Below are 27,288 nucleotides of genomic sequence, written 5' to 3'. Positions count from 1 at the left end.
TAGAGAGCAACTTGGGGTTACTATCTTGCCCAAGGGTATCTGGCTTGCCTGGTTCCCTGGAGCCAGGGATTGAACCGCCAACCTTCCAATTTACAGATGACCTGCTCTACCTCATTGGAACCAACTAGAAGAATTTAGCAACTTAAAGAATCCAAATTTAAGGCACGTCTCAACTGGCTTCACTATTTACAATATATGCCACATACACTTGAAAAAATCAGAAACCTACTGTATTGTTATTTTTATATACACTAGATTGAGTCAGATGTTGAACCAGTATATTAGATTTAAAATAAAGTAAAGTCAGAGTAATCTAGCACTTTTAAAAAATGTTGAATTTCAATTGGTTTGTTCTGAAAAGTTTAGATTTAAAAAATCTGGAAAAACTCTGGCTTCTTGATTTTGTCAGTCTGGGTCATTAACTTGAAATACTTAAAAACGCTCACTGTGTATAATAATCATTTTTATCCTTTCACCCATCCACCAGTTTGAAAAATACGAAGTGTGAGCTTCAATTCGTTATAATGTACCTGATAATTCTGTATTATCAGTCTGTGGTTTACACGCTCTATGGGTCCTCTAGGAGCAAGAGGACAAGACAGAGGTCATGCAGGATCAATATGAGGATCTGAGGAGAGAGGTGGCACAAAGACAGCGAGAAATCAGGTATTATATGATGATGAAGTTTTAACATGCATTAACCACTATCTGTGTTCTGTGTGAGTTTGTTTTGTGTCTAACTGCAGATATTATCACTTTATTATCACGCCTTTAATGAAAATTGTTCCAGAGGTTAATGTACTTGTGTTTATACCTCACAGAAGTCTGATGGAAGATATAGAAACCCACGAAAAGCAGATATTGACAGAACAGAATGAGCTGGAAGATAAGAAGGCTCTCATTGAGCTCAAAGAGGTCTGTGCGAATGAGGGGGGAATAGCTTATAGGGTGCCATCAATAAAATAGCAAATCTGCCTTCTTACATGTGAACATCTCCATATGTATTACAAGGCTGAGAAGGCCGAGCTCATCAGAATACCTGACCAGATTTTAAAGGAGGCTGAAAGGAAACGCTCGACGAAGGAGTAAGTATATTAGTAAACTCCTCCTAATCTTTGCTGGGGAAGAGCAAGGAGAATATAGTTAGAAATTCCAGGAATGTCAATGAGACAGCTAGGGTGCTTCAGAGACACAGAAAAGAAAAGACAGCTGGAGCAACTTTCGAAAAGCCACTGCTCTAACCTGCCTCCACCCCTTCATCTGGAATTCGTACACAAACAAAATAAAAGTATCTGGATGAACCATTAAGATTCATAGTGGAAAGATTTTCTCTTTTTAATTGTTTATGCTCAGTGTAAATGTTTGTTTGGATATCAGTCCTTTTTTTTCCTACTGAAAACCATTTTTCAGTTTACATTTCTGCAGATTCTCTGGCTTTTGATCTACAGTACTACCAAATAAAGAACTGAAATGAGGGGTACTTTTTGTTGTACTACCCAAATTCTCAAAAATTTTCAGGCATCAGTCTTTTTATTGTAATTCAAGTGCAGCTGCAGGATGATTCACTTGCTGCGTCACTGCAGTTCCTTTTATGTTTCTTTTAAATTAATATTTGGCTTGCGAGTATTGCGGTGGAACTGTCTGTATAAGCTGTTTGAGCGCTGACTTGTAATTTCAAATTCACAAAGCTGAGGGGTACTGTGGGGTGTATGTAAAAGATGCATGCGCATGCTGTTATTTCATAAGATATGCACTAGAGCACACTTTTATCCTGTTCTCATACTTGCGTTCGTTCTTTATTTTTTACATTTCTTCCAATTCCTGAAACACAAATACCAGAGCTGCAATGAAGAAGATGAAAACACTAAATATGGAGATTTCAGAAATTGAGCAGCAAGTAAAAGCGGTGGATGAGCGAAACCATTCCCTCAGGATGAAGAAGGAGGACGTGATGCAAGAGCTGGAGGGTCTGAGGGTCCAAGTGGAGGCCAGTCAGAGGATTCAGAGGCAGCTGCTGAAAGAGCAGGAGATCAAGAAGGAGGAGCTGAATGAATTTATGGGCAACAGGTACTTTTTTTTTTCTTTTTTCTTTCATTTAGTCTGAGCGACTTTGACTATTCTTAGGGAATCGAACATAGTGCTTTTCAGGTAGTGCTAACAACTCATATCCCTTTAATTGACACATTTCACCAATCGTAGGACTAGGAGCACACTGCACTGGCTTGTGCCCCCCCCCCCCCCCCCGGCTGGGTTTCTTCATGAGATAGATAATGTATGTTCAGATAGGATATTTGTCATGCGTGTCACTGTGTTTTCCCATTACCAGAGGCATCTTGGAAATGAAACTGCAGAACATCATGTGTGACAGAAAGCATCTGTATGAGAGACGGTCTCTGCAGCTCAAGGAGAAAAACAGGTACAGAGTGATATCTCACGAGTAATCTTTTCCACATGGAAATTAGTCCTTACATACTGAGAACCTTGACGGTGACCTTTTTCTGAACACAGAAATGTTAGGTTTGCATTTAGCATTTGCGTTAGCGTCTTCACGTGTTATTTTAGTAGTTTAAATCAGTCTTCTCTGCCACTGCTGGTGTCTATGTCATATATGTTCTAACATAAAAGGTCTTGAATAATCAGGCCCCATCTTATCTTAAAGACCTCATAGTTCTGTATCACCCCAATAGAGCACTTAGCTCTTAGGTTACTGGCTTACTTAAGGTATTTAAAAGTAAGGTATTCAATTTAATTTATATAGTGCAAAATCCCAACAACAGTCACCTGGAGGTGCTTTATATTTTAAGGCAAAGATCTAACAATATTAGAGAACCTGCTCTTTTAATTAACCAGCTCCTAGTTTGGATTCAGGGGACAGACACCCTCTCTACTTAAGATTGTGCTTGAAACTTTCCTTTTGGTAAAGCTTATATAGGCCTGGGCTGCTGGAGGCTTCTTCTGGAGGTGTTTCTTCTTCACTCACCTTTTGTCACTAACTACGTGTTTATACACCTCTCTGCATTTAATCATGAGGTTATTATTAACCTCTGGCTGTCCTCCAGAGCATGTCTTTTGTCCTGTCTTCCTCCCCTAATCCCCAAGCATTTGCGGCAAGTGGCAGCCCCTCTCTGAACCTGGTTCTGCCAGAGGTTTCTTCCTGTTGAAAGGGAGTTTTTCCTTCCCACTGTTACCAAGTGCTTGCTCATAGGGTGTCATCTGATTGTTGGGGCTTTTCTCTGTATTATTAAAGGGTCTTTGACTTACAATATAAAACGGCTTGAGATGGTTTGTCAGTTAGTCATGACTAGGGAAACCTAGTCATGCTATAAATCATTTAATGATACACTGTAAAGATTAGGGGTGCAACGATACACAAAATTCACGGTTTGGTTTGTCGATACTTTGGTGTCACGGTTCGATATTTTTTTGATACAAAAAAATGTTCATGCCTTTTTAATTTGTCATTTATTAAAATTATAAATATATATTTTAACTCAAAAGTACAGTTTTTAAATTTAATGTTGCTGAAACAAAAGTAATAAAAAAAATAATAAATATATCTCAGGGCTCTCAAAATTTCAAAATCCCTGGTAGCCCTTCGGGCAGGGACTCTTCAGTTTTTGGTAGCCCAAAATAAATGTAAGTAGCCCTAATAAAAAAGAGAGCAATTTTTTGATTGATGTTTTGTTTCCTTTACAATATTATACTTTAATGTATTGTAAAGGAAACAAAACATTAATCAAAAAATTGTTGAAAAACAAATTACAACATTGTATAAAAATTACAATCATCAACTCAAATACTTGGTTCTAATTGAACAGAAATTTCTATGAACTTGTAAGAACTGTGTAGGACATGAATCAGTCTGTGTCAGATCCTGAATTTGAAATTTCCGCTGAAGTCACGGGTAAGAGACAAGTGGAACCAAGATCTAGGCCATTTGCTTTTTGAAGTTTGCAAAGACTGCTAAATTTTGCCAGTGGTAGTTCACTCTTTGCAACATAGTAAGCTGTTCTAAACAGATTTTTCAGGTTTATTTTTAGTATGTTATTTGCAATTGGTGTTTGTTCTGGGAAAGATATTGCAGACTGAGCAATAATGCATTTCTTGCATTTCTCATGGCTTCTAATGGGGCCTTTCTTAAAATGACTGGTCCCAGTAACAAAGGCGCTTGTCGACTCAGAAATCGAGAGAAAACCAACAACACACCCGGCAGAACATTATGTTATTTACACGGGTGCACATAAGTGGTCCGCATGTGCGCATTCGCTGTCAAAATAAAAGAGGCGCACCAGGTAAGAAGTTGCAACGCGCGATTGCGTCTATATAAAAAGCACTGTTTTTGTCCGCTAGAGTGGGATTTTCATGGCACATTCTGCACCACATCTCTGTGCGTTCATCATTTGTTTGAAGCCAGCTCACCTCCTGCAACCACTTTTCTGAGAATACGTGCTTCTTTTGTGGTTCGGACTCCTTCTGACATTTCTTTGGAGGTGGAGGAACACCAAAGTAATTGCTTAAAGGAGCTTCTTCGACATCTTTAAGAGTTTTAAACAAATGTCTATCCTCCTCCAGAAAATCTTATGTATGCAAACAGGCGTTGCAACTTCATATCTTGTGCACGTTGTTTTTTTTTTTGACAGCGAATGCGCACCTGCGGACCACTTATGTGCAGCCCCGATTATATAGCTCGTCATATTGCAGCCACAGAAATTCTTTTGTCCATGAAACCATAAAGCTGCACTTTCTTTTTGCCTTATAGTCTGATTTGTCATAACTTTTCCGTTTTGTGGTAAGCTTTTCTTTGGCTGTCACTTCTTCACCCTGACCTCTCTTATTTGGCTCAGCAGAACTAAAATATAACGGTCAGCGATTCTCTGCGCGATCAACCTCTCATATGTTTAAGCTTGCTGCGGGAGATTTCACTTGTCATGTTTGCATAGTAAGCTAACGATTGATAAGACGATGTCAGAGGAATTGGTGCGCAAATTATCATCACTCACCAATCAGTACTGTCGCTCTCTATACACAGTTCACACGATTGCAAAGTGAAAGCAAAAAACAAGCGCAAATTCAAACGCGATTTCAATATGTCACATATTGACAGTGGCTCACCGATGGCAATGACATAATTACCCAGCTACATTTCCGAAAGAATGCAAAAGCATTGACATATATTTTCCTTCCTACAATAGCCCGACGGGCAGGGCAGAGATAGATTTTGGTAGTACGACTGGAAAAATCGCTAGCCCCGGGACGTCGGGCTAGCGATTTTGCAAGCCCTGTGTTACAGGCATGGCCCTTTAAGGATGAAGCCTGATGGGAAATGTATTCGGGATGTGTGTAGCGGGACTGCCTGGTGTGTGTGTGTGTGTGTGTGTGTGTGTGTGTGTGTGTGTGTGTGTGTGTGTGTGTGTGTGTGTGTGTGTGTGTGTGTGTGTGTGTGTGTGTGTGTGTGTGAAGAGAGAGAGCGGAGCAGGGGAAAAGTAACGGTTAGCTACAGAAGAGACGAAAAGAAAATAAATAAAAGGAATATAATAACTCCCTCGACAGCCAGAGTTGTGTCGGCGATGCTCGCTGTGAGTAAACTGTTTCAGCCCACTGTACGCGGTGTTCGTGCCTTAGAGAAGAAATAAAGTTCGGTGAAGCAGTTTCCTACGCCTCCTTCGATCTTTTTGCTAGCGGAGTTGACCTGTATAGTAAGCTGTTGCCGGCTACGAGTCAGTTACGGAACCTTCAACTGCCAGAGGTTTCCTTACTACGGTTCGGGCCGCGGATCTGGCGCGGTAACACCTGTATCTGATTGAGGAATCACTCATCTTTGGAAAAGAGAGTTTATTACAGAGAAATGGCTCTTTCCAAAATAAAAGCTATACTATACGCTTCTTCTGGGCTATATTCTCAGCAGCATATTGTAGCGGGTCAGGGCTGTTCGGGGTTCTGTTTGTACAGTTATGTTTTGTTTATGTTGCCATAGTGACGGGTGACGCCCTCCCGCTGCGATGGTGTGTCCTTCCGGGGTCAGAGGGCGCCTTGTGTGTTGTTGTTGTTGCTGTGCGGTTGCCGCGCTGAGCAGTTAGCTAGCGGCAGTGTGCTCCCTGGCTAGCTCACGGGAAGCAAGACCAAATGACACCTCCGTCTCCTCCTTGTCTGAGCTCGCCACATTGGTGTCAGAAGTGGGATGATGGTGGCACCCCATGTTCTGACCCGAGTGACTTTTCCCCCGCCGGTCGTGTCTGCCGGTGCCCCAAAAGAAGGCACCTGGACATTTGTAAAGTGAAAGCAAAAAACAAGCGCAAATTCAAACGCGATTTGAATATGTCACATATTGACAGTGGCTCACCGATGGCAATGACATAATTGCCCAGCTACATTCCGAAAGAATGCAAAAGCATTGACATATATTTTTCCTTCCTACAATAGCCCGACGGGCAGGGCAGAGATAGATTTTGGTAGTACGACTGGTAAAATCGCTAGTCCCGGGATGTCGGGCTAGCGATTTTGCAAGCCCTGTGTTACAGCCATGGCCCTTTAAGGATGAAGCCTGATGGGAAATGTATTCGGGATGTGTGTAGCGGGACTGCCTGGTGTGTGTGTGTGTGTGAAGAGAGAGAGCGGAGCAGGGGAAAAGTAACGGTTAGCTACAGAAGAGACGAAAAGAAAATAAATAAAAGGAATATAATAACTCCCTTGACAGCCAGAGTTGTGTCGGCGATGCTCGCTGTGAGTAACTGTTTCAGCCCACTGTACGCGGTGTTCGTGCCTTAGAGAAGAAATAAAGTTCGGTGAAGCAGTTTCCTACGCCTCCTTCGATCTTTTTGCTAGCGGAGTTGACCTGTATAGTAAGCTGTTGCCGGCTACGAGTCAGTTACGGAACCTTCAAGTAACTGCCAGAGGTTTCCTTACTACGGTTCGGGGCCGCGGATCTGGCGCGGTAACACCTGTATCTGATTGAGGAATCACTCATCTTTGGAAAAGAGAGTTTATTACAGAGAAATGGCTCTTTCCAAAATAAAAGCTATACTATACGCTTCTTCTGGGCTATATTCTCAGCAGCATATTGTAGCGGGTCAGGGCTGTTCGGGGTTCTGTTTGTACAGTTATGTTTTGTTTATGTTGCCATAGTGACGGGCGACGCCCTCCCGCTGCGATGGTGTGTCCTTCCGGGGTCAGAGGGCGCCTTGTGTGTTGTTGTTGTTGCTGTGCGGTTGCCGCGCTGAGCAGTTAGCTAGCGGCAGTGTTCTTCTGCAGATGTCAATAAACGGCTGTGCTCCCTGGCTAGCTCACGGGAAGCAAGACCAAATGACACCTCCGTCTCCTCCTTGTCTGAGCTCGCCACATTGGTGTCAGAAGTGGGATGATGGTGGCACCCCATGTTCTGACCCGAGTGACTTTTCCCCCGCCGGTCGTGACCGGCCGGTGCGCCAAAAGAAGGCACCTGGACATTTGTAAAGTGAAAGCAAAAAACAAGCGCAAATTCAAACGCGATTTGAATATGTCACATATTGACAGTGGCTCACCGATGGCAATGACATAATTGCCCAGCTACATTCCGAAAGAATGCAAAAGCATTGACATATATTTTTCCTTCCTACAATAGCCCGACGGGCAGGGCAGAGATAGATTTTGGTAGTACGACTGGAAAAATCGCTAGCCCCGGGACGTCGGGCTAGCGATTTTGCAAGCCCTGTGTTACAGCCATGGCCCTTTAAGGATGAAGCCTGATGGGAAATGTATTCGGGATGTGTGTAGCGGGACTGCCTGGTGTGTGTGTGTGTGTGTGTGTGTGTGTGTGTGTGTGTGTGTGTGTGTGTGTGTGTGTGTGTGTGTGTGTGTGTGTGTGTGTGTGTGTGTGTGTGAAGAGAGAGAGCGGAGCAGGGGAAAAGTAACGGTTAGCTACAGAAGAGACGAAAAGAAAATAAATAAAAGGAATATAATAACTCCCTTGACAGCCAGAGTTGTGTCGGCGATGCTCGCTGTGAGTAAACTGTTTCAGCCCACTGTACGCGGTGTTCGTGCCTTAGAGAAGAAATAAAGTTCGGTGAAGCAGTTTCCTACGCCTCCTTCGATCTTTTTGCTAGCGGAGTTGACCTGTATAGTAAGCTGTTGCCGGCTACGAGTCAGTTACGGAACCTTCAAGTAACTGCCAGAGGTTTCCTTACTACGGTTCGGGGCCGCGGATCTGGCGCGGTAATACCTGTATCTGATTGAGGAATCACTCATCTTTGGAAAAGAGAGTTTATTACAGAGAAATGGCTCTTTCCAAAATAAAAGCTATACTATACGCTTCTTCTGGGCTATATTCTCAGCAGCATATTGTAGCGGGTCAGGGCTGTTCGGGGTTCTGTTTGTACAGTTATGTTTTGTTTATGTTGCCATAGTGACGGGTGACGCCCTCCCGCTGCGATGGTGTGTCCTTCCGGGGTCAGAGGGCGCCTTGTGTGTTGTTGTTGTTGCTGTGCGGTTGCCGCGCTGAGCAGTTAGCTAGCGGCAGTGTTCTTCTGCAGATGTCAATAAACGGCTGTGCTCCCTGGCTAGCTCACGAGAAGCAAGACCAAACGACACCTCTGTCTCCTCGTTGTCTGAGCTCGCCACATTGGTGTCAGAAATGGGATGATGGTGGCACCCCATGTTCTGACCCGAGTGACTTTTCCCCCGCCGGTCGTGACCGGCCGGTGCGCCAAAAGAAGGCACTTGGACATTTGCAGGACTTTGTGTGGGGCAATGGGGTCGTCGGGGACGACTGACCCCTTAGGTGGAGGCTGTGTAGCGGGTCAGGGCTGTTCGGGGTTCTGTTTGTACAGTTATGTTTTGTTTATGTTGCCATAGTGACGGTTGACGCCTTCTCACTGCGACGGTGTGTCCTTCCGAGGTCAGAGGGCGCTCTGTGTGTTGTTGTTGCTGTGCGGTTGCCGCGCTGAGCAGTTAGCAGTGTTCTTCTGCAGATGTCAATAAACGGCTGTGCTCCCTGGCTAGCTCACGGGAAGCAAGACCAAACGATACCTCCGTCTCCTCCTTGTCTGAGCTCGCCACAATATTAAACATATCAGGTCCCCATAAGGAGAATCATGTGCTAACGGCTGTCTAAATGACTCGGGTAAAGTTTGTAGCATGCATGCTTGTTGTTTTTGTCTGCTTCCACTTGTCTTTGCACTAGGATGATGTCGGAGTAAATGTGCAGTCATATTCGTTGTGTTCCCACTAGTGCTGTCAGCGTTAATCTCGTTGAGATGACGTTAACGCCACAACACGGCAAATCTCCGTTAACGAGCTACCCCTGCGTGGGGCTGGACGGCCAACACGTTAACGAGCTAACTGCCACTAGTTCCCACCCATGTAATTGAGCATTGCGTGGCACATTGTAACAGCCACTATGGTGTGGTGTCCCTTTAAGACACCCAAGTCGAGGGTTGATGGTGTCATCAGTTTGTGCCACTGCTCTCTCTCTCTGTGATTGTGGGGACACGTGCCTTCACGCTCGTGCTTAACGAGAGAGGGACTTATGTTTTCTTTTCCAGACCCTTTTTTTTGTTTTGTTTGCAGCGCTTGGGTTGTATGAACGCTGGGCATTTTGTTGTTGAGCCGCAGCCGTTCAGCCGGGCTTTTATACGGTTGCTGAAGAATGCGTATTAAAGAACCACCGTGGATTACTGATACCAGCGTGGGTGTGTATCCTTCCGCCTAGCCTGCTAGGTGTTTTGCCGCCTCTTCTCAACCACACAACACAACCCAACGTTACAAAATGGCGCCCGAACATCTTCTCTTGGACCTCAGTATGCAGTATCTTCGAGCAGCGGATGATTGATACACTGAAAGGTACATAGCGGCAAAGTAGAGCTAGTAGTAGCCTGCCATACTTTGCGGAGACAGACCAGGCTGGCCTCGACGCGGACGTCCGATTCGCCGGATCACGGAAGTGTGTTTCTACGGCAACGAGTGGAGCCGCCGCAGCGCTGTTTTCGGGATGTATTATCGTCATCTGCCGAACGCCTTTACTGCGACATTTTTGGATTAACGTGGATTCACGCTACTTGGACGCGAGATGGATGCCGTTTCTTCATAGTTTCTGACGTACATGTAAGCGGAGTAAAGCGCACCGGATTTTTTTTTCTTCCTCGCCAGCTGAGCTCACGCTGCAGACTTTGCTTCGTTCGTACGGTCTCTGCAAGTGGGAACTTTTCCACGGGACAAACCTCTATACCGCGTCAGGACTGGACAAGTCTGGTGTCCTCTGGAAAATCGCCGAACTGATGTAGTGAGTGTATAAAAAAAAAAAAAAAGAACGCTGTCTATATTTCAAACTGATTTGCTATTGATTCTCACTGGCTTAACTGTCCTTATTGAAATGCTGTTTTAAGTGCATCTGACTTGAAAAGGTGTTGCTCATACTCAGTTACTCGTAAGTTTGGATCTATTTTACACCTAAATGCTTTTGATCCAGGGTGTTTGCTCCTTCCACCTCCACGTTTCAAAGTCAGATAAGACATGTGTAGCTAAACTTCAGAACTCACATGTTTCATATACTTTTGTGTGACCAGAACTGAAGTTGATTTCTGCTTAACTGCTACCTTGTATAGATTTGGGTCTTTGATAAGTGTGTATTATGGCTACTCATCCTGACTTGAATGACATGTGTGATGATATAGACTTTATGTTACACCCCAACCGACTTACTGCCAGACATAGTACTGCTGACCTTGGGCATAAAGTGCAAAGTCTGCAAGCAGAGGTTGATATGCTTCAGCAGTGTCTTCATGACTCTTTGGACCTCCAGAGGAATATTCTGGAGCAGTGGACTCAACAAAAACGACCAGTCCCAAAAGTGCCAGCTGCCCAGATTACTCACCCTTTTCCTCAGGCCTCCTCTACCCCATATGTGCCAGGCCTGCCAACCAGGGAAACTCAACTATCTATCTCAACACCTGGCCCCACGCAGCCCGCCAGAGCCTTGTCCCAATCCCACTCAGATTCACTGGAGCTAATTAATACAACCAGAGTCCTTGCTGCGGCATTGCACCAAGCCAAATTGGAGCCCAAGGTGTTCGCTAATGATGGCAGCCTTCACCCAGAAGAATGGCTGCAGTCTGTTGCTGCTTATAAAACCTCCTTAGACCTAACAGACGCCCAAATCCTCAGAGAGCTGCCACACTTCCTAGCTAAGGAACCAAGAAAGTGGTCTAATGTGCTCATTCCTCACGTATCTACATGGGCTAAGTTTTGTGAACTTTTCAGAACCGTCTTCTTGCCTGCTGACAACCAGGAGCAGATTTTGAGAGGCATCCTGGACTGTTTCCAGCACCCCGAAGAACCTCTGCCAACGTTTGTTGCCCACATGCTCAGTGAATTTAGGAGACTGAGGAACCCACCATCTGAACTGGAGCAAATTGAGCTCATCTGTAACCACGCAGTGGAGAAGTACAGAGTAGCACTGTACGGAACGCCTGTAAAGTCAGTAATTGATCTAGTGCTGCGTGCCCACGAGCTGCATTCTGTTCTTGGCACTAACCTTTCACGGCCCTCCCGAGCTCAGCCGAAAAACAGAACTGAGGGAGGACCCCGCTGTTTCAAATGTGCCATGCCTGGTGTTACCTCTCGTACGTGCCCTAACTGTTCCACTGATTTTCAGGGAGCTCGACACTCTCCCAGGATGGCTCCGGAGCTTCCCCAAACGCTGTCTCCTGACCAACATCCAGTAACTCAGCCTGCGGATCCAGATGAAACTGGCGGGGTCAGGGAGACGAGAGCAACGGGCAGGAGGCCGGGAAACTTCAGGGGGGGGAGAGTGTTTCACAGGGGCAACCCTCCCCCCAACCAATAACTCAGCCCTCATCGCCTTTGTCAAATCAAAGTGTGCCACCAGTGCTCAATCACGTTGAAGATGGAACTTCGCAAGCATCGTGGAACACCCCTCTCAGAGTTAAAGTGAACTTTAATGGGGCGGCTCTGGATGCCACACTAGATACAGGAGCATCTCTTTCAGCAGTAAATGCAGACCTGTTATCTAAGAGACACCGAAACCAGTCATTAGAGAATCCGTGGGATTCTCCCCCAATAAGACTGGCCAATGGCACCAACTGCAGTCCATTAGGAATAACCTGGCTGACCATTGGATTTATGGGCAAGCGAGTCTATCAGCGGTTTGTGATAGTGCAGGACCTGTCATCCAACTTTGTTCTTGGGATGGACTTCATGACTCGCACTTCACTGACAATACATGTCCCAACAAGAACTGTAATTATGGATGATAATCCCCCATGTCTTGATGAACTCTTTGAAAATGGCTTTGTGGAAGCTGATCTTGAGTGTGGAACTATGACCCTGCAGAACACCCCGCAGCTCCATGATAAGGCTGGAGAAGCTAACTTGGATTCTGAGGAACGGGAAGAACTGTTGGAGTTATTAAATAGTTTTGGTGACCTGTTTGATGGCCACCTTGGTCGCACTTCTCTGGCAGAACATGTCATTGTAACTGGGGATGCAAAGCCTGTTAACTTGCCACAATACCGCACCTCACCAGCTAAAAAGCAAATCATAGAAGAGCAAGTGGAAAAAATGCTACAGGATAACATCATCGAACCTGCATCAGGACCATGGGCAGCCCCCGTGGTCATTGTGAACAAACCCCCCCGCGAACCACGGTTCTGTGTTGACTTCCGTGGTCTGAATCAGCTGACCGTGAAGGATTCTTACCCACTCCCGCGAGTGGATGAATCACTGGACTTTCTGTCGAGAGGGAAGTTTCTCACAACACTAGACCTCGCTCGAGGTTACTGGCAGGTCCCCATTGCTGAAGAAGCTAAACCAAAGACTGCTTTTATCACGCACTGTGGCCTGTTTCAGTTCAGAGTCCTTCCTTTCGGCCTGTGTAACGCCCCTGCGACTTTTCAGCGGCTTATGAACAATGTTCTAGCTGGCCTGATTTATAAGTCCTGCGCGGTGTATCTAGATGACATTGTTGTCGCATCACCGACCTTTGAGCAACACCTGCTTGACTTAAAAGAGGTCCTTGGTAGGCTTCAGTCCGCTGGCCTCTCTTTAAAGCTGAGCAAATGCCAATTCTGCCTTTCAGAACTCACCTTCCTTGGTTATCGGGTTACGCTGGCTGGCATTCATCCTGACCCTGACAAGGTGAGAGCTGTGACTGACTTCAGAGTGCCGACCACAACAAAGCAGGTGCGACAGTTCCTTGGCCTGACTGGCTACTATCGCCGCTTTGTGCAGAGCCACTCTTCGCCCTCACTAAAAAGGACGTACAGTTTCACTGGGATGACAAGTGCCAGGCAGCTGTGGACTTTCTGAAACATTCAATAACCTCAGCGCCGGTCCTCAGGTTCCCAGATTTTTCGCGTCCATTCTTCATTCACACTGATGCATGCGATGCTGGTCTTGGGGCAGCATTAATGCAAAAAGATGAGGATGACAAAGACGTTGCTGTAGCTTTTGCTAGCCGGGCTATGCACAAATCGGAAAAGCCCTACTCAACTCCAGAGAAGGAGTGTCTGGCCGTGATCTGGGCCTTGGAACATTTCCGACCCTATGTCGAAGGCTTGCACGTCACCATTTACACCGACCACAGCAGCCTCAAGTGGTTGATGTCTCGACCGAATCCCTCTGGCAGGCTTGCTCGGTGGTCTCTGCGCCTTCAAGACTTTGACTTCAGCATCATCCACAAACCTGGAGAACGTAATAAGGTGCCCGATGCCCTTTCCCGTAATCCTCTACCAGATGTGGATGCCCCCATTGATCTTCTCCCTCCCTATGCCGTGATTGGGAGCATGGACCTTCGTGCTCTACCTTCTGTGATTGTTTCGGACCGCCTGCATGTTCGTCAGCTGCAGCTTGAGGACCCAGTCACAGGCCCGTTGCTCAATCAACTGGAAACTGACCAACAAACGGGGGAGAATAATCAAGATCTGGAACAGTACGTTGTCCATGACAGTCTCCTCTATTTCCTCGACCCAAAGACAAAGTGTGGTCTCCACCCACTCAAGCAGCTTAAACTGTTTGCTCCTACTGCCCTCCGTGGTTATCTGCTCAAATATTACCACGATCATCCCACAGCTGGACACCTGGGCATTGCAAAAACGCTGGCACGCTTGCGTCTCAGATTCTTCTGGCCACACATGAACTCTGACGTGAAAAAGTATGTGGTCTCATGTTGTTTGTGTCAAACCACTAAGCCGAGTCAAAGAAAAACAGCAGGCCTTATGGTCCCTATCCAGCCACAAAGACCATGGGAGTACGCAGGGGTGGACTATGTTGGCCCACTGCCCCGCACACAAAGGGGGAATGCTTATATCCTTGTTTTTGTGGACTATTTCTCAAAATGGGTCGAGGTGAGTGCTGTGAGAGAAGCCACTGCTCAAGTTGCTGCGAACAAGTTCATTACTGACATTTTTGCCCGACATGGTTCTCCCTCACACCTTATTTCTGATAGGGGAACGCCTTTCGTCAGTGAACTCTTTGAGCATGTTTTGTTGACTCTTGGGACTGAACACAGACTAACAACTGCATACCATCCTCAAACGAATGCAACTGAGCGTGTAAATCGCACTTTGAAAACGGCCATTCGAGCCTATGTTGGGGATAAACACACCTCTTGGGACAAGTATCTTCCCCAGATCTGTTTTGCACTGCGCACTGCGCCTCACGAGAGCACAGGCCTAAGTCCGTCCATGATGCTGTATGGGCGAGAATTGGACACGCCCTTGGACCTTGTCACTCAACCCTCCTGGGAGGGACTGAGCGACCCGGAAACATCCCACCCAGATAACCTGAGAGCTTCGCTTCGGGATGCTCACGAACATGCTCGCTTGGTGCTCGGAGAGAGTCATGAAAGGCAAAAGCGCTACTATGATCTGAGACGTCGCACGGTTTCTTATGAAGTTGGGGACCTCGTCAGGGTAAAGTCACACCCAAAATCAGATGCATCGTCCAACTTCTCTGCTAAGTTGGCCCCGCTTTACACGGGTCCCTACCGCATCTCCAAGAGGATGTCGGATGTGAATTACTCTCTCACCACAGTGGACACTGGGGAGAGAGTGGGAGTTTTTCATGTTGCGAACATGCAACCATTCCATACCTGGGACTCAGCTTTGTCTAGCCAGCGTGCGAAGCTAAATGCTACAGCAGCTTTGGATCTCAGTGTCCCGGACAGCAGTTTGCCTCCTGCTCTTTCACTCCCGGGCCGCATTGACTGTGATGCGGTTGACGCAACTCCCGCGGTCTTTAGCAACGCCCCTGCTGAGACTGACTTTGACTGTGCTGACGCTGCCCCGCTTGTCGTGGACCAGAACTCTTTCCAAGAGACTGCTGATGTTGCTCTGGAGACAGAGGTTAACAGTTCACCTCCTGCTGCCGATGGGTGTGCTGTTAGAGGTTCTTATGACCTCAGACCAAGACGAGTTCCTAGGGTCACCGCTGACTGGTCGGTCAATAGGTGGACCAACCCTTTTCATACTGACAGATTTAACATAAAGTGACCTTGTTTGCTTTCTGATGTATTTCGTGTTGGTTACTGTTGTAACATGACTGTTGTTTGGGTTTTCTACAGTACTTTCTGGTACTGTTTTCACATATTATGCTGTCTGTTGCAAGTTTGTGAAGTAGAAGAAACGCAATGAAAGAAAAAGGGAATTTCATTCTGTAATTGTCCTGGCTATGCTAAGTTTATTTTCTTTCTTTAACATTTATTTAAATGGACATTCACCATGTGGGACACTGTCATGTATGCCAGTTTGTCGATATTGCACTGTACATTTCCCTGTTTTGGTTTTAACTTCTTATCCTGCTGACCATGTATGGAGGCTGGTTAAGTCTGGACTGTACCAATGCTGTACAGGTGTGTAACAATTCCTCCACGACCTGCTTACTACCTAAAGTAGCTATGTGTAGTGAAAGGGGGTAGCGGGAGGAGGGTCACCTGGGTCCGGCTGAGGGCAGCCTTTGTTTAACCCGGGGGGAATATGTAACAGCCACTATGGTGTGGTGTCCCTTTAAGACACCCAAGTCGAGGGTTGATGGTGTCATCAGTTTGTGCCACTGCTCTCTCTCTCTGTGATTGTGGGGACACGTGCCTTCACGCTCGTGCTTAACGAGAGAGGGACTTATGTTTTCTTTTCCAGACCCTTTTTTTTGTTTTGTTTGCAGCGCTTGGGTTGTATGAACGCTGGGCATTTTGTTGTTGAGCCGCAGCCGTTCAGCCAGGCTTTTATACGGTTGCTGAAGAATGCGTATTAAAGAACCACCGTGGATTACTGATACCAGCGTGGGTGTGTATCCTTCCGCCTAGCCTGCTAGGTGTTTTGCCGCCTCTTCTCAACCACACAACACAACCCAACGTTACAACATCCAACATACTGTTTTACTTTACTCCATGACGCGCTTAACTTCAGGGTCATACGTCACATGAAAACCAAAATAATTCCAAACGCCAGATCTGAATGAGTGTGGGGGAGGTTCAATTTGCCATGTTGCAAGGAGAGCTTAACTTCTGTCTCGCTAGCTTGCCCTGCGCTCTTCCTTCTGACAATGCTGTCTGTGTTGAAGGCTCAGTGGATCTGCGCTCTACAGTGCAGCCTAGGCGGAGTAGTCGAACGCAGATTCACTGAGCGCTCAACACAGACAGCATCGTCAGAAGGAAAGTTGATAAAATAAATTACAAATTTTGTATTGTTCATACATATGCATACCGAACCGAAAGCACTGTATCGAACGGTTCAATATCGATACGAGTATCGTTGCACCCCTAGTAAAGATCCTTTAAGTATAAAAAATACATCATTTTGAGCAGTGGCAGGTGTAGTTTTACAGTTTTTCTGCATCAGTGTGCAAATGTTTTAAAGTCTAACAGCTGTTTAACAAGAGGTGAGTCTTTAGCTGCATTTCAAACACAGTTCAAAACCATCATATTTGACAGCAAACCATATGCAGCGCTTTATAATTAGCTAGATGTGAAACAATAGATTTTAGTGTTGGAGAGTCGGTGTCATGATAATGAAATATTTAAAAGGGGCCTGTTTTTTATCCTCAGGCAGATGCAAGCCCTGAACAGGATGGAGCACGCATTGACCGCAGCCACGGAGCAGCTCGAACACATGCGGAATATCTACGAGAAGTTAAAGGCAAAGGTGATCTGTGAAATGTTGCTTTCACATGAAGACATGGTGAAGCAGTTAAAGTGTCCAGTGTGATTGCTGTGGTTCCTTTGTACATGTAACACCTGTAATTGCGACTTAAAAGCTTCACAGTACTGTATAGATTCTCTTCATCTTCTCACTGGAGTTAACAACAGATTTGGAACATTTTCCAGGCTTTGACACAGGTGTTGTATTGTCACATAAATTGTTGATTTATATTAGACCAAGCTTCCTGTCATTTTTCTGATGTGCGCATTTTTTAACGAGAAAGTGGAAGGAAGAAATGCATCAGCACATCTCAAAAGGACATAATGGCATGAAAGGAAATCAATATGACACATCTGGGAATTTGCACATTGAGGAAACAAGGAAACAACGCTTCTGAACATTATGATTCACTCAGTTTGCTAATCAAGAATAGCTCACACGAACAGCCGCACGTAATGAAACTGAACTGTTTGGAGGAGTCTGTGGTTTTACCACAGAAATTCATCACATTTAAATCGAACGCGATGTGATTGATGGGTTTAATATTTTCATACTGTTGTGCTCAAACTTTACCCAGCAAGAGGGCTAATAATGAATATTTATTGCTTTATGTATGCAGATGAAACTTAATTATGGTATTGCATTATCTTTTTTGAAGTACTTGAACTTACTGATGTAGTCTTCTTCTCCCTCCAAACTTTTATAAAATATGCGGCTGCGGAGATCAAACTGCTAAAAACGAGACGCTGTTATAAGATCAAATAATCTAACACTGTTGTGTTTGTTTTTTAGTAAGCCTTTTTGTGGGATTGAATATTCACTGCCCGGATTAGATATTGGGTGTAGGAAGATTAGGACTCAATCCTCATGGTGTTTTTTTTTTCTTTACACTGTGGTCTGAAGAACATTGCATTTGAACCCAATTCAAAGGATACTTGCCAATTTATACTGAAAGAAAACTCTCATTTTCTGAATTTTCAGTTAGATGCTGTCCCCAAAACAGAAGCCAGCTTTCAGCAAAGGATGGAACTTCAGAAAGAGGTTGATGCTCTCAAAGTCAGCTTTGAAAAGCAGGTGGGCATGTAAGGGCCAACCATCGATCCGTTTTCTTCTGCTCATTGAATTCAGGGTCGCAGTTTGAGCTGGAGTAGGGCGAGAGGCTGCGTATACCCTGGATACGTCTCCAGCCTATCAAAAGATATGCTTTAAATACCACATAGACTTTATTAATCTGACACTGGGGAAATTCACATTATAGCAAGAATAAGTGTGAGCAAGAAAAAGCAAATTGGAGATATCTTGATGCATTCTCAATGCGTTTTGTGGGAGAAAGGTTTCGTCACTCATCCAAGTGACTTCTTCAGTCTCAGCTGACTGCAGGTTTCCCCAAATCTTATAAACAGCACATTTGCATAATGACTGAAACCAGCCCACTGAAACGTTTCTCCCACAAAACGCTACGTCCAGATGAACAGAATCAACTTTTGGAGAATTGGAGATATATTAGAAAAAGGAAAAAGTAGAACAATAAATAATAAATAGTGTTTAAATACAGAAAAAACAGACAAAAAAACTACACGAGTAATTTCTGCTATTCACAAATGGTTGCTACAGTATGAACAATCAAAGAAATTTTCATATTTACTCTCGGAGTGATAATATTAATTATAATATGCTATAATATTAGTTAGTTTTAATAAACATCTCAGGCTTTTTCCACTTTCTGGGTCTTGCACTTTTACTATTAAAGTTCTCACTAAGTCGTTTTTCATGTCTTTGTATCTTAATTTCAAGAAATGAGGGACAAAATGAGATTTCTGTTTACATATTTTGTTCATGACACACAATAAGAGAAAATTGATTCCAGTGATCGCCACGGGGATCCATAATATCATTCGGTTTTAATGTTTTTAAGGTGTTTTTAAACTGTAAAGGGCTCCTAAATTGTTCCCAAACAGCTATTGGCGGCTGAAGAGGAAAGCGAGAGAAAGCAGCAGTATCGGGTCATTCAGGAGCTGCTCAGTGACTCAAACCGCCTCAGAGAGGAGGTCCATAACCTGAGATGTTTAACGCAAATCAAAGCAGAGGAGAGAGGCCAGAAGCACCGTGAACTGCTCAGGGTCGAGGTGAAGTTTAAACCCACAGACATGCACACCGATTTATTTACATTTTATGTCATCATTAGTGCATTTTAGTGCATAATATAATCATTTATGCAGACACAGAGCAGTTCAACTAGACTTGTGTGAGAATCAGTGGGTTTGTATTTTAGATACTTTGGGATGTTAGCATGACAGTCGAGAAACCAGCAAGCAAGAGCGCATCTGTCTTCTACATTAATAATATTGGGGATATTGGGATTGAGGAAAAAACATTTTATAAATTATTACGTTTTTTTTTTTTAATTAATAAAAGATTCACCGACTCTTTCTTAATTAGTACATAAGAAAATCCTGGATCAACAGCAACCAGCTCGAAAATAAATGAGAAATTCTTAAAAATAAAAATTGCAAAGAAAACAAAGACTGTTAGATCAGTCATTTGAATTTTTGTTTATCCTTCATTTATTTACAGTTTAAAAATGGAAGCTATTTTAAAGGCACAAGGGAAGTTTGATATCTGGCACAAACACACACACGTGCATACACACAGCAGATGATGATGCTGTTCCTTGTTAAATCTTCCAACAGCAACTGAACGAGCGCATCCAGCACGAGCTCAAAGAAAAAGACCTGATCATCATGGACCATAACAAGCTCAACACTATGCTACAGCGCAGGTGCACCTGTTTTGTTTTTTTTAACGATGTTATAGTGTTGTTAATTATGTTGTTAATTTCAGAAATAAACTGTATAACAACAGTTTATTAAAGAAATAAACTGTTGTTACTGTCTCTGTCTGGCTCTCTCTCTGAAATAAAAGCATTTTATTACATTTTTATTTCCCGATGCAAAATCCTTGATGTGTGTACCTCATTTTGCTCTATCCATCCATCTTTTCATCCGTAATTGGATGAAGTAGCATGAATTTAAATATCAGAACTTTTGCAGTGACTGCCTGAAGTCTAGAATCCATGGACATCACCAGATGTGGTTTCCTCCCTCGAGATACTATGCTAGGACTTTACTGCAGCCATCTTTAGTTGCTGCTTGTTTGTGGGCCTCTCTCTGTTTTATCTTCAGTAGCTGAAAAACAAGCTCTATTCGAGTTTTCTGTATGCTTTGAGTTCTTACCTATTTCTAGCTTTGTGTTTCTCCAAAAGGATCACAATGCTAGATAACATTACAACTCAGCAGAGGAAGACTCTGTTAATGTTCATGTCCTCTCACATATTCACGAGCCACAAGGGTTTTGGATAAATTTGACATTTTAAGTGCCATTTACTTCCATTTAACTAAAGCAAATATCCGTCTCCAAAAGCACAAAACTCACACCAAGTATGTAGATTTTGGTTTTCAGTGAAATATTCCTTTAATATAACCATTTTTCACGACTGATAATTGATTCCATGTTATATGTTTGGCTCCTCTGAGCTGCAAAATATCTGCAGCCACAATTAATTCAGACATCTGTGCATGTTGTCTTGGTAGAAAACCATTTCTTTCTAATTGGTCATACTTCAGTGTTCAGACACAGACTAATGCATAAAGCACCACCCAGTATAAAAGCAGATTTTTAAACAATGCATTCATTAAGGTCAAAGCAGCAGAGTTCAGTTTGAAGTGGTTGCACTTGACATGGAATCAGACAGTGTATCTCCTCTCTGTTCTCACATTTAGCCGTCGTTCGTCACAGCACACACGTCTTAGATGCATTTTAAACCCTGTGAGACTTTGGTTCTTTCATAATTTTGTGATCCACTGATCACTTGTAATGAATATGAGTCACTGATATTAAGATTACTCTGTTAGGAGTATAGCATCTGTTGATGACAAAATTTCTGTCCATAGTTTATTTAGCAAGCGCACATAGACCTAAAAGTCTAAGAAGTATAAATACAAAGCATTAGTGTAACGTGTAAAGAAGTTGTTCTGGATTGGGAGTTTGTGTTGTAGATAAATAATGTGTTCATTACTAATCTGTGTTTTGTTACCTCGTCAGAATATTACAGTACTCTAAGCTGTCCGATATGGTTATGGAAGAGAAGAAAAAGTATGTCAAGCTGAAACAGATGGCCTCACAGACGATCACAGAATTGACGGAGCAGATTAAGGTCCTGGAAAATGAATCGGAAATCCAGCGAACCATTGCCATCAACAAGGACAGGTGTGTTTAGGATATGTGGTCATAACCAAATACTATAATAGCAGTTAAAATGTCAAGCTGTGTGCAACGAGTTATGTTTTATTGAGTTTCTGTGTGTAATTATTATCTTTTTCCCTTTATATACGCCTATTTCAGAGGACTCTCAAAGGCTCGTATGAAGATCTCTAATACTTCGAAAACAAGGGACAAGCTACGCAATGACATTTCCAAGGTTCACAGACACACACACACCCTTTGCAGTATGGCAGTATCACAATTTAGACAGTTTAAACAAACATTAAATGAGCTGCGAGACATCCAAAGTTGTGTACAGACACAAATAAGACAGGGGTGAACTCATTGGTAGCATTTTATAGTAAAACGTGTGGGGTTTTTTTTGTTTATCACTGTTGTTAGAATGATCTTACCTGAAGTGCTTTATTACTGTGCCATATATTAATCTCATATTAATCAAACTGCCATATAATCATATAGTGTAGTGTTAAGTGGACACAGCCCTGAATAATAAAGGCATTAGAATAGGTGTCCTTCAGTCGTAGACTCTCACCCATGTTTGCCTGTAGAGCAGTAGATAGTAGTGGAAACTTGTAGTGGAAACTTACTGAAATGCTGTTGTTTAGACTAGAAAAGGTTCCTGGTAATAAAACTGTCAGGTGCCCGTCACCATTTTGAGATCCATGGCAACGTGTCTTGCAGGACGCATCTCCCTTCTAGAAGTATTGTGAAAGTGAAATAAAGTGTTAAATGGTCTAGGGAGCAGTGTTTTGTCTTCCATCGGCTGCCTCTGAGGAATCAAAAAAACTCGGTGAAGGGTTACGGACAGTACCTAGCTCAGGGGTAGGTCAGGGTAGCCGTTCAGCGGATTCGAACCCCAACCTTCCGATCATGGGGCGACCACTCTACCTACTGAGCTATCCCTGCCCACAAAAAACGTGAAAAGATTCCTGACTTTGATTACCCAAATGACATTTTAAGAAGGTTCCTCTCCTGGATGTTATACTTGTACCATCTTTGCTGTTGAAGAATTCTCCCACAGATTTAGATTCAGGATTCTTTCAGTGCTAGGCAAGGCAAGGCAAGTTTTTTTGTATAGTACAATTCAACAACAAGGTGATTCAAAGTGCTTTACAGAGACATTAGAAACAAAAACAAATAAAAAGCATGATTTAAAATTGATTAAAACAATCAAACAAACAAACTAATTAACAAACAAACAAAACAGATAAAATCAGAAATAGATAAAATCAGAAATAGATAAAATCAGTAGTTAAAATGTTAGTTTTGAAATTTAAGCTTAAAAGTGTGGATTTGGTGCTTTATTTAAATGCAGCTGAGAACAGGTGAGTCTTCAACCTGGATTTAAATAAACTGAGTGTTTCAGCTGATCTGAGGCTTTCTGGGAGTTTGTTCCAGATATATGGAGCATAAAAGCTGAATGTAGCTTCTCCGTGTCTGGTTCTGACTCTGGGAACTGATAAAAGACCGGATCCAGATGACCTGAGGGATCTGGAAGGTTCATACTGGGTCAGGAGGTCACTGATGTATTTTGGTCCTAAACCATTCAGAGCTTTATAGACCAGCATCAGAACTTTAAAGTCTATCCTCTGACGGACAGGCAGCCAGTGTAAGGACCTCAGAGCTGGACTGATGTGGTCCACTTTTTTGGTCTTAGTGAGGACTCGAGCAGCAGAGTTCTGAATGAGCTGTAGTTGTCTGACTGATTTTTTAGGTAGACCTGTAAAGATGCTGTTACAGTAATCAAGCCTACTAAAGATGAATGCATGGACTAGTTTTTCCAGGTCCTGTTGAGACATCAGATCTTTTATCCTTGATATATTCTTGAGGTGATAGTAAGCTGACTTTGTTATTGTCTTAATGTGTTTTTCTAAGTTTAGGTCTGCATCCATCACTACACCCAGATTTCTCGCCTGGTTTGTGGTTTTTAGATGTATAGATTGAAGTTCTCTGGTGACCTGTAATCGTTTTTCTTTGGCGCCAAAGACTATTACTTCAGTTTTGTTTTTGTTTAGCTGGAGAAAATTGTGGCACAACCAGTCATTAATTTCCTAAATGCATTTACCAAGAGTCTGTACAGGGCCTCGGTCTCTTGGTGACATTGTGATATATATTTGTGTGTCATCTGCATAGCTATGATAGTTTATTTTGTTGTTCTTTATAATCTGTGCCAGTGGGAGCATGTAAATGTTAAACAGAGGGGGTCCCAAGATGGAACCTTGGGGAACTCCACATGTGATACTTGTCTGCTCGGATGTGAAGTTACCTATTGATACAAAGTATTTCCTGTTTTCTAAGTATGTTTTGAACCAGTTTAGTACAGTTCCTGAAAGACCTGCCCAGTTCTCCAGTTGTTTGAGTAATATGTTGTGGTGGTCAACTGTGTCAAATGCTGCACTGAGATCCAGTAAAACTAAGACTGACATTTTTCCACTGTCTGTATTCAGACATATGTCATTAAACACTTTGGTCAGAGCGGTTTCAGTGCTGTGGTTCTGTCTAAAACCTGACTGGAAGGCATCATAGCAGTTATTCTGTTTTAAGAAATAATTGAACTGTTGAGAAACTGCTTTTTCAATGATCTTACTTAAAAGTGGGAGATTTGAGATCGGCCTGTAGTTGTTCATTTGTGTCTTGTCAAGATTGTCCTTTTTCAGTATAGGTTTGATTACAGCAGTTTTTAGTGGTTCCGGAAACACACCTGACATTAAAGAAAAGTTGACGATCTGTAACAGGTCTGACTCGAAAGTCTTTGAGACCTTTTTGAAAAAACTTGTTGGCAGGACATCTAAACAGCAAGAGGAGGAGTTCAGTTGACCTAAGATGTCCTCCAGGTCTTTGCTGTTAATCGGGTGAAACTGTTTGATGGTGTTTAAACAGTTTTTCAGTGGACACAGTACATATTCTGGATCTGCTGTTGATGTACCAATTGCTTGTCTAATCTTTTGGATTTTTTCTGTGAAGAATTTGGCAAAGTCATTGCAGGCCATGGTCGAATGAAGTTCAGCTGCCACTGGCACAGGAGGGTTTGTTAGCCTGTCAACTATAGAAAATAAGACCCGAGCATTATGGCTGTTTTTAGTGATGATGTCAGAGAAGTAGGACCTCCTTGCACTCCTCAGTTGTAAATTATAATTGTGAAGTTTCTCTTTATAAATGTCATAATGAACCTGGAGATTTGTTTTTCTCCATCTGCGCTCAGCTTTCCTACACTCTCTTTTTTCATTTTTCATTAGTGTGGAGTTTCTCCATGGAGACTTTTTCCTTCCAGAGATAACCTTCACCTTAATGGGAGCAATAGTGTCCATTACATTTAACATTTTTGCATTGAAGCTATTGACGAGCTCATTGACTGAACCTCTGGACAGGTTAATGGGAAGACCTGGTTAAAGATCTCACTACTGTCTTCAGTTATACACCGTTTTGTGATCACTGCTGTTGATATATTTGTGTGGGCTGAGATTTTACTTTCAAAGAAAACACAGTAATGATCAGACACGCCCACATCAGACACAGTAATGTTTGAAATGCTCAGGCTCTTGGAGATCAGTAGGTCAAGAGTGTGTCCTCTATTATGTGTGGCCTCTGTTACATGCTGAGTCAGCCCAAAGTTGCCCAGAGTGTTACTCAGGTCTTTAGTCCCTTTGTCCTGAGGGTTGTCCACATGGATGTTAAAATCCCCAACAATAATTACACAGTGGAAATCAACACAGATCACAGACAGCAGTTCACTGAGGTCATTAAAAAAGTCTGTGCAGTATTTGGGAGGCCTGTAAACATTAAGAAACACAACTTTGGATGGGGCCTTCAGCTGTAAAGCCACATATTCAAAAGACTGAAAACTTCCAGGAGATAGCTGCTTACATTGAAATGATTCATTAAATAAGACAGCAACCCCTCCTCCTCTCCTGCTCACCCTGGCCTCACTGATAAAACTGTAGTTAGGAGGGGTCGTCTCGATGAGAACAGCTCCACTGTTACTTTGGTCCAACCAAGTTTCAGTTAAAAACATAAAATCACATCTGTGTTTTGTGATACCTCTGGCCCAAAAAACCTTCATCGCAGAGCTGGCTTTGAGTTTGATGAGTGATGACCAGTGGATAACAGTGATGTGCTTTTAAAAATGACCTGGGGTTTTTTTAGCTTTTCGGTTAGTCTTACTTCTGGTCTTTGTTCTGGTCTTCCCTGTTTGTTTTTGTTAGATTTCGCTCCAATTGTGTGCACCACCTGTTATTTAGCTTCATTTTGCCAGCTTGTCCCGTCACTTCCAAAAGTCAAACATTCCAGCCGTTTTCTTGAGTTCCTGGTGTTTTCTCCTTTTTAAACTTCCTCTTCTTGCGAATGTTTCGAGGACACTGACTAAATGGTCTGTGCTTGACCATGGCCTGTTCTGCATTTCTCTCCATCACACTAAAGGACAACACAAGTATCTAAGGAAAGGGCAAACATGGAAGAAATACTTTAAAAGAATGAATACATAAAATGTACTGTATTAAATCTGATACGTCCAAAGTTCTGTCGCACTGAACCCCACTGACCATTAAAAAAAAAAAAAATTAGAACAGACTTTTCTGAGGGTCATTAAGTGCTTTGTACCGATCTTGTTTCTGATGCTGTGAACATGCTTATTACTTTCTCTTTCTCTCTGACTTGTTGTAGGCTGCCGGGAAGCAGTGCCGGATAAATCAGGAGTGTGAGGACAACAAACTGGAACTAATGAAGCTCACACAAATGATCAGCCATCAGCAGGAGACTCTGCTGGAAATAAACAAGAATCACAAAACTGCCATACAGCGGCGCAACTTCCTGTATGTTCATAGCTTAAAGCTCAAGTAATGGCTACCCGAATGCTTACATATTGACCTAAAGCTCGTATATACTATATGCACTTCTCAAATCTACAGAGGAATCCAGCTCCTGGAACATGAAGAGATTTTGTGTAACTACTATGAGAAGGTGAACATCCAGGAGGCAGCTATCACTAAAAGAAACTCGATTCTGGAGGCCCTGGAGAAGGACATGAGAGACTTGGAGTTAGCGATTAATGAGGAGAAGAGGAAGATAGACCTGAAGAAGAAAGATGTACTCCTCAAGAGGAAACTGGAGGAAGAGATTACAATGCTCCAAATAGAGGTAGAAAAACATTAGATAAACCTACACACTCATCCTCACACAGACGGTTAACAGTCCGTCCACAAAGGAAGCAATTACACCAAACTTGTGGAAATGCATACTAATTACCTGAGAAGTTATAGAGTAGGAGGAAAAATGTGTCTACTTATTGCATGCTTAACAGGTTTTGAGAATGCAAGATTTCTATGAAGATGTAGAAATCCTTCATTAAACTCATTTTTCTTGTGTAAACAGTGCTGACAGTGTTCCGGCAACAGTCTCACAACACCCACTTCTCTTTTCTTACTGTCTTCTTTTATTCCTTATTAACAAGAAATGAAAACTGGAAATGCATCATACTGTACAGTTCAAGACATTTTTGCATTGCCTAATGTTAGAGCCACCCATAAGGCATATACTCTTGAATGAGCACTGCATCCTATAAAATGTCCCTGCGCTTTCCATAGTGGCATTTTGCTAATATAGCCACTAATTGGTGCCTGAGGTGCAATATGCTGCTGCCCACATTTCTCCAACAGTGCAACCATGACTATATCATGAAATGACTTTGCTTCGTGGACTCAAAATCCTCTCTGAATGTAGTTAAACCTGCCAGCTAGCATGAAAAAAAAAGAGATGCTGTGAAAGTACAGATTTTCCTGAGAATCTTCTGGCACATGTGGTGTCTGTAGGTGTGTTCGCGTTAGCATGCCTGGTCCATCTGCAAACCAGGGACTTTCTTCAACAGCACTTCCATGCGTTGTCCAGCTAG

General features: G+C 43.3%; 1 protein-coding gene across 3 annotated transcripts in view; it reads left to right on the top strand.

Moving 5' to 3' along the window:
* Positions 1 to 27,288, top strand: part of ccdc146 (coiled-coil domain containing 146) — a 69,031-nt gene that overhangs the window by 23,481 nt on the left and 18,262 nt on the right. For all 3 annotated transcript variants that reach the window (XM_026146909.2, XM_026146911.2, XM_080291476.1), the window contains 13 exons: positions 584 to 666; positions 822 to 915; positions 1,012 to 1,085; positions 1,840 to 2,067; positions 2,327 to 2,416; positions 17,030 to 17,126; positions 18,105 to 18,197; positions 19,082 to 19,249; positions 19,814 to 19,902; positions 21,225 to 21,389; positions 21,525 to 21,600; positions 26,064 to 26,212; positions 26,309 to 26,537. In XM_026146909.2, coding sequence (XP_026002694.2) covers positions 584 to 666; positions 822 to 915; positions 1,012 to 1,085; positions 1,840 to 2,067; positions 2,327 to 2,416; positions 17,030 to 17,126; positions 18,105 to 18,197; positions 19,082 to 19,249; positions 19,814 to 19,902; positions 21,225 to 21,389; positions 21,525 to 21,600; positions 26,064 to 26,212; positions 26,309 to 26,537 — 1,635 coding nt within the window. The remainder of the gene's footprint in view (positions 1 to 583; positions 667 to 821; positions 916 to 1,011; positions 1,086 to 1,839; positions 2,068 to 2,326; positions 2,417 to 17,029; positions 17,127 to 18,104; positions 18,198 to 19,081; positions 19,250 to 19,813; positions 19,903 to 21,224; positions 21,390 to 21,524; positions 21,601 to 26,063; positions 26,213 to 26,308; positions 26,538 to 27,288) is intronic.

The sequence above is a fragment of the Astatotilapia calliptera genome, chromosome 17 (genome assembly GCF_964374335.1).
Source record: "Astatotilapia calliptera chromosome 17, fAstCal68.1, whole genome shotgun sequence".
NCBI classification, from domain to species: Eukaryota; Metazoa; Chordata; class Actinopteri; order Cichliformes; family Cichlidae; genus Astatotilapia; species Astatotilapia calliptera.
Note: the sequence above shows the minus strand (reverse complement) of the source record. Positions and strands in the feature narration are given on the sequence as shown.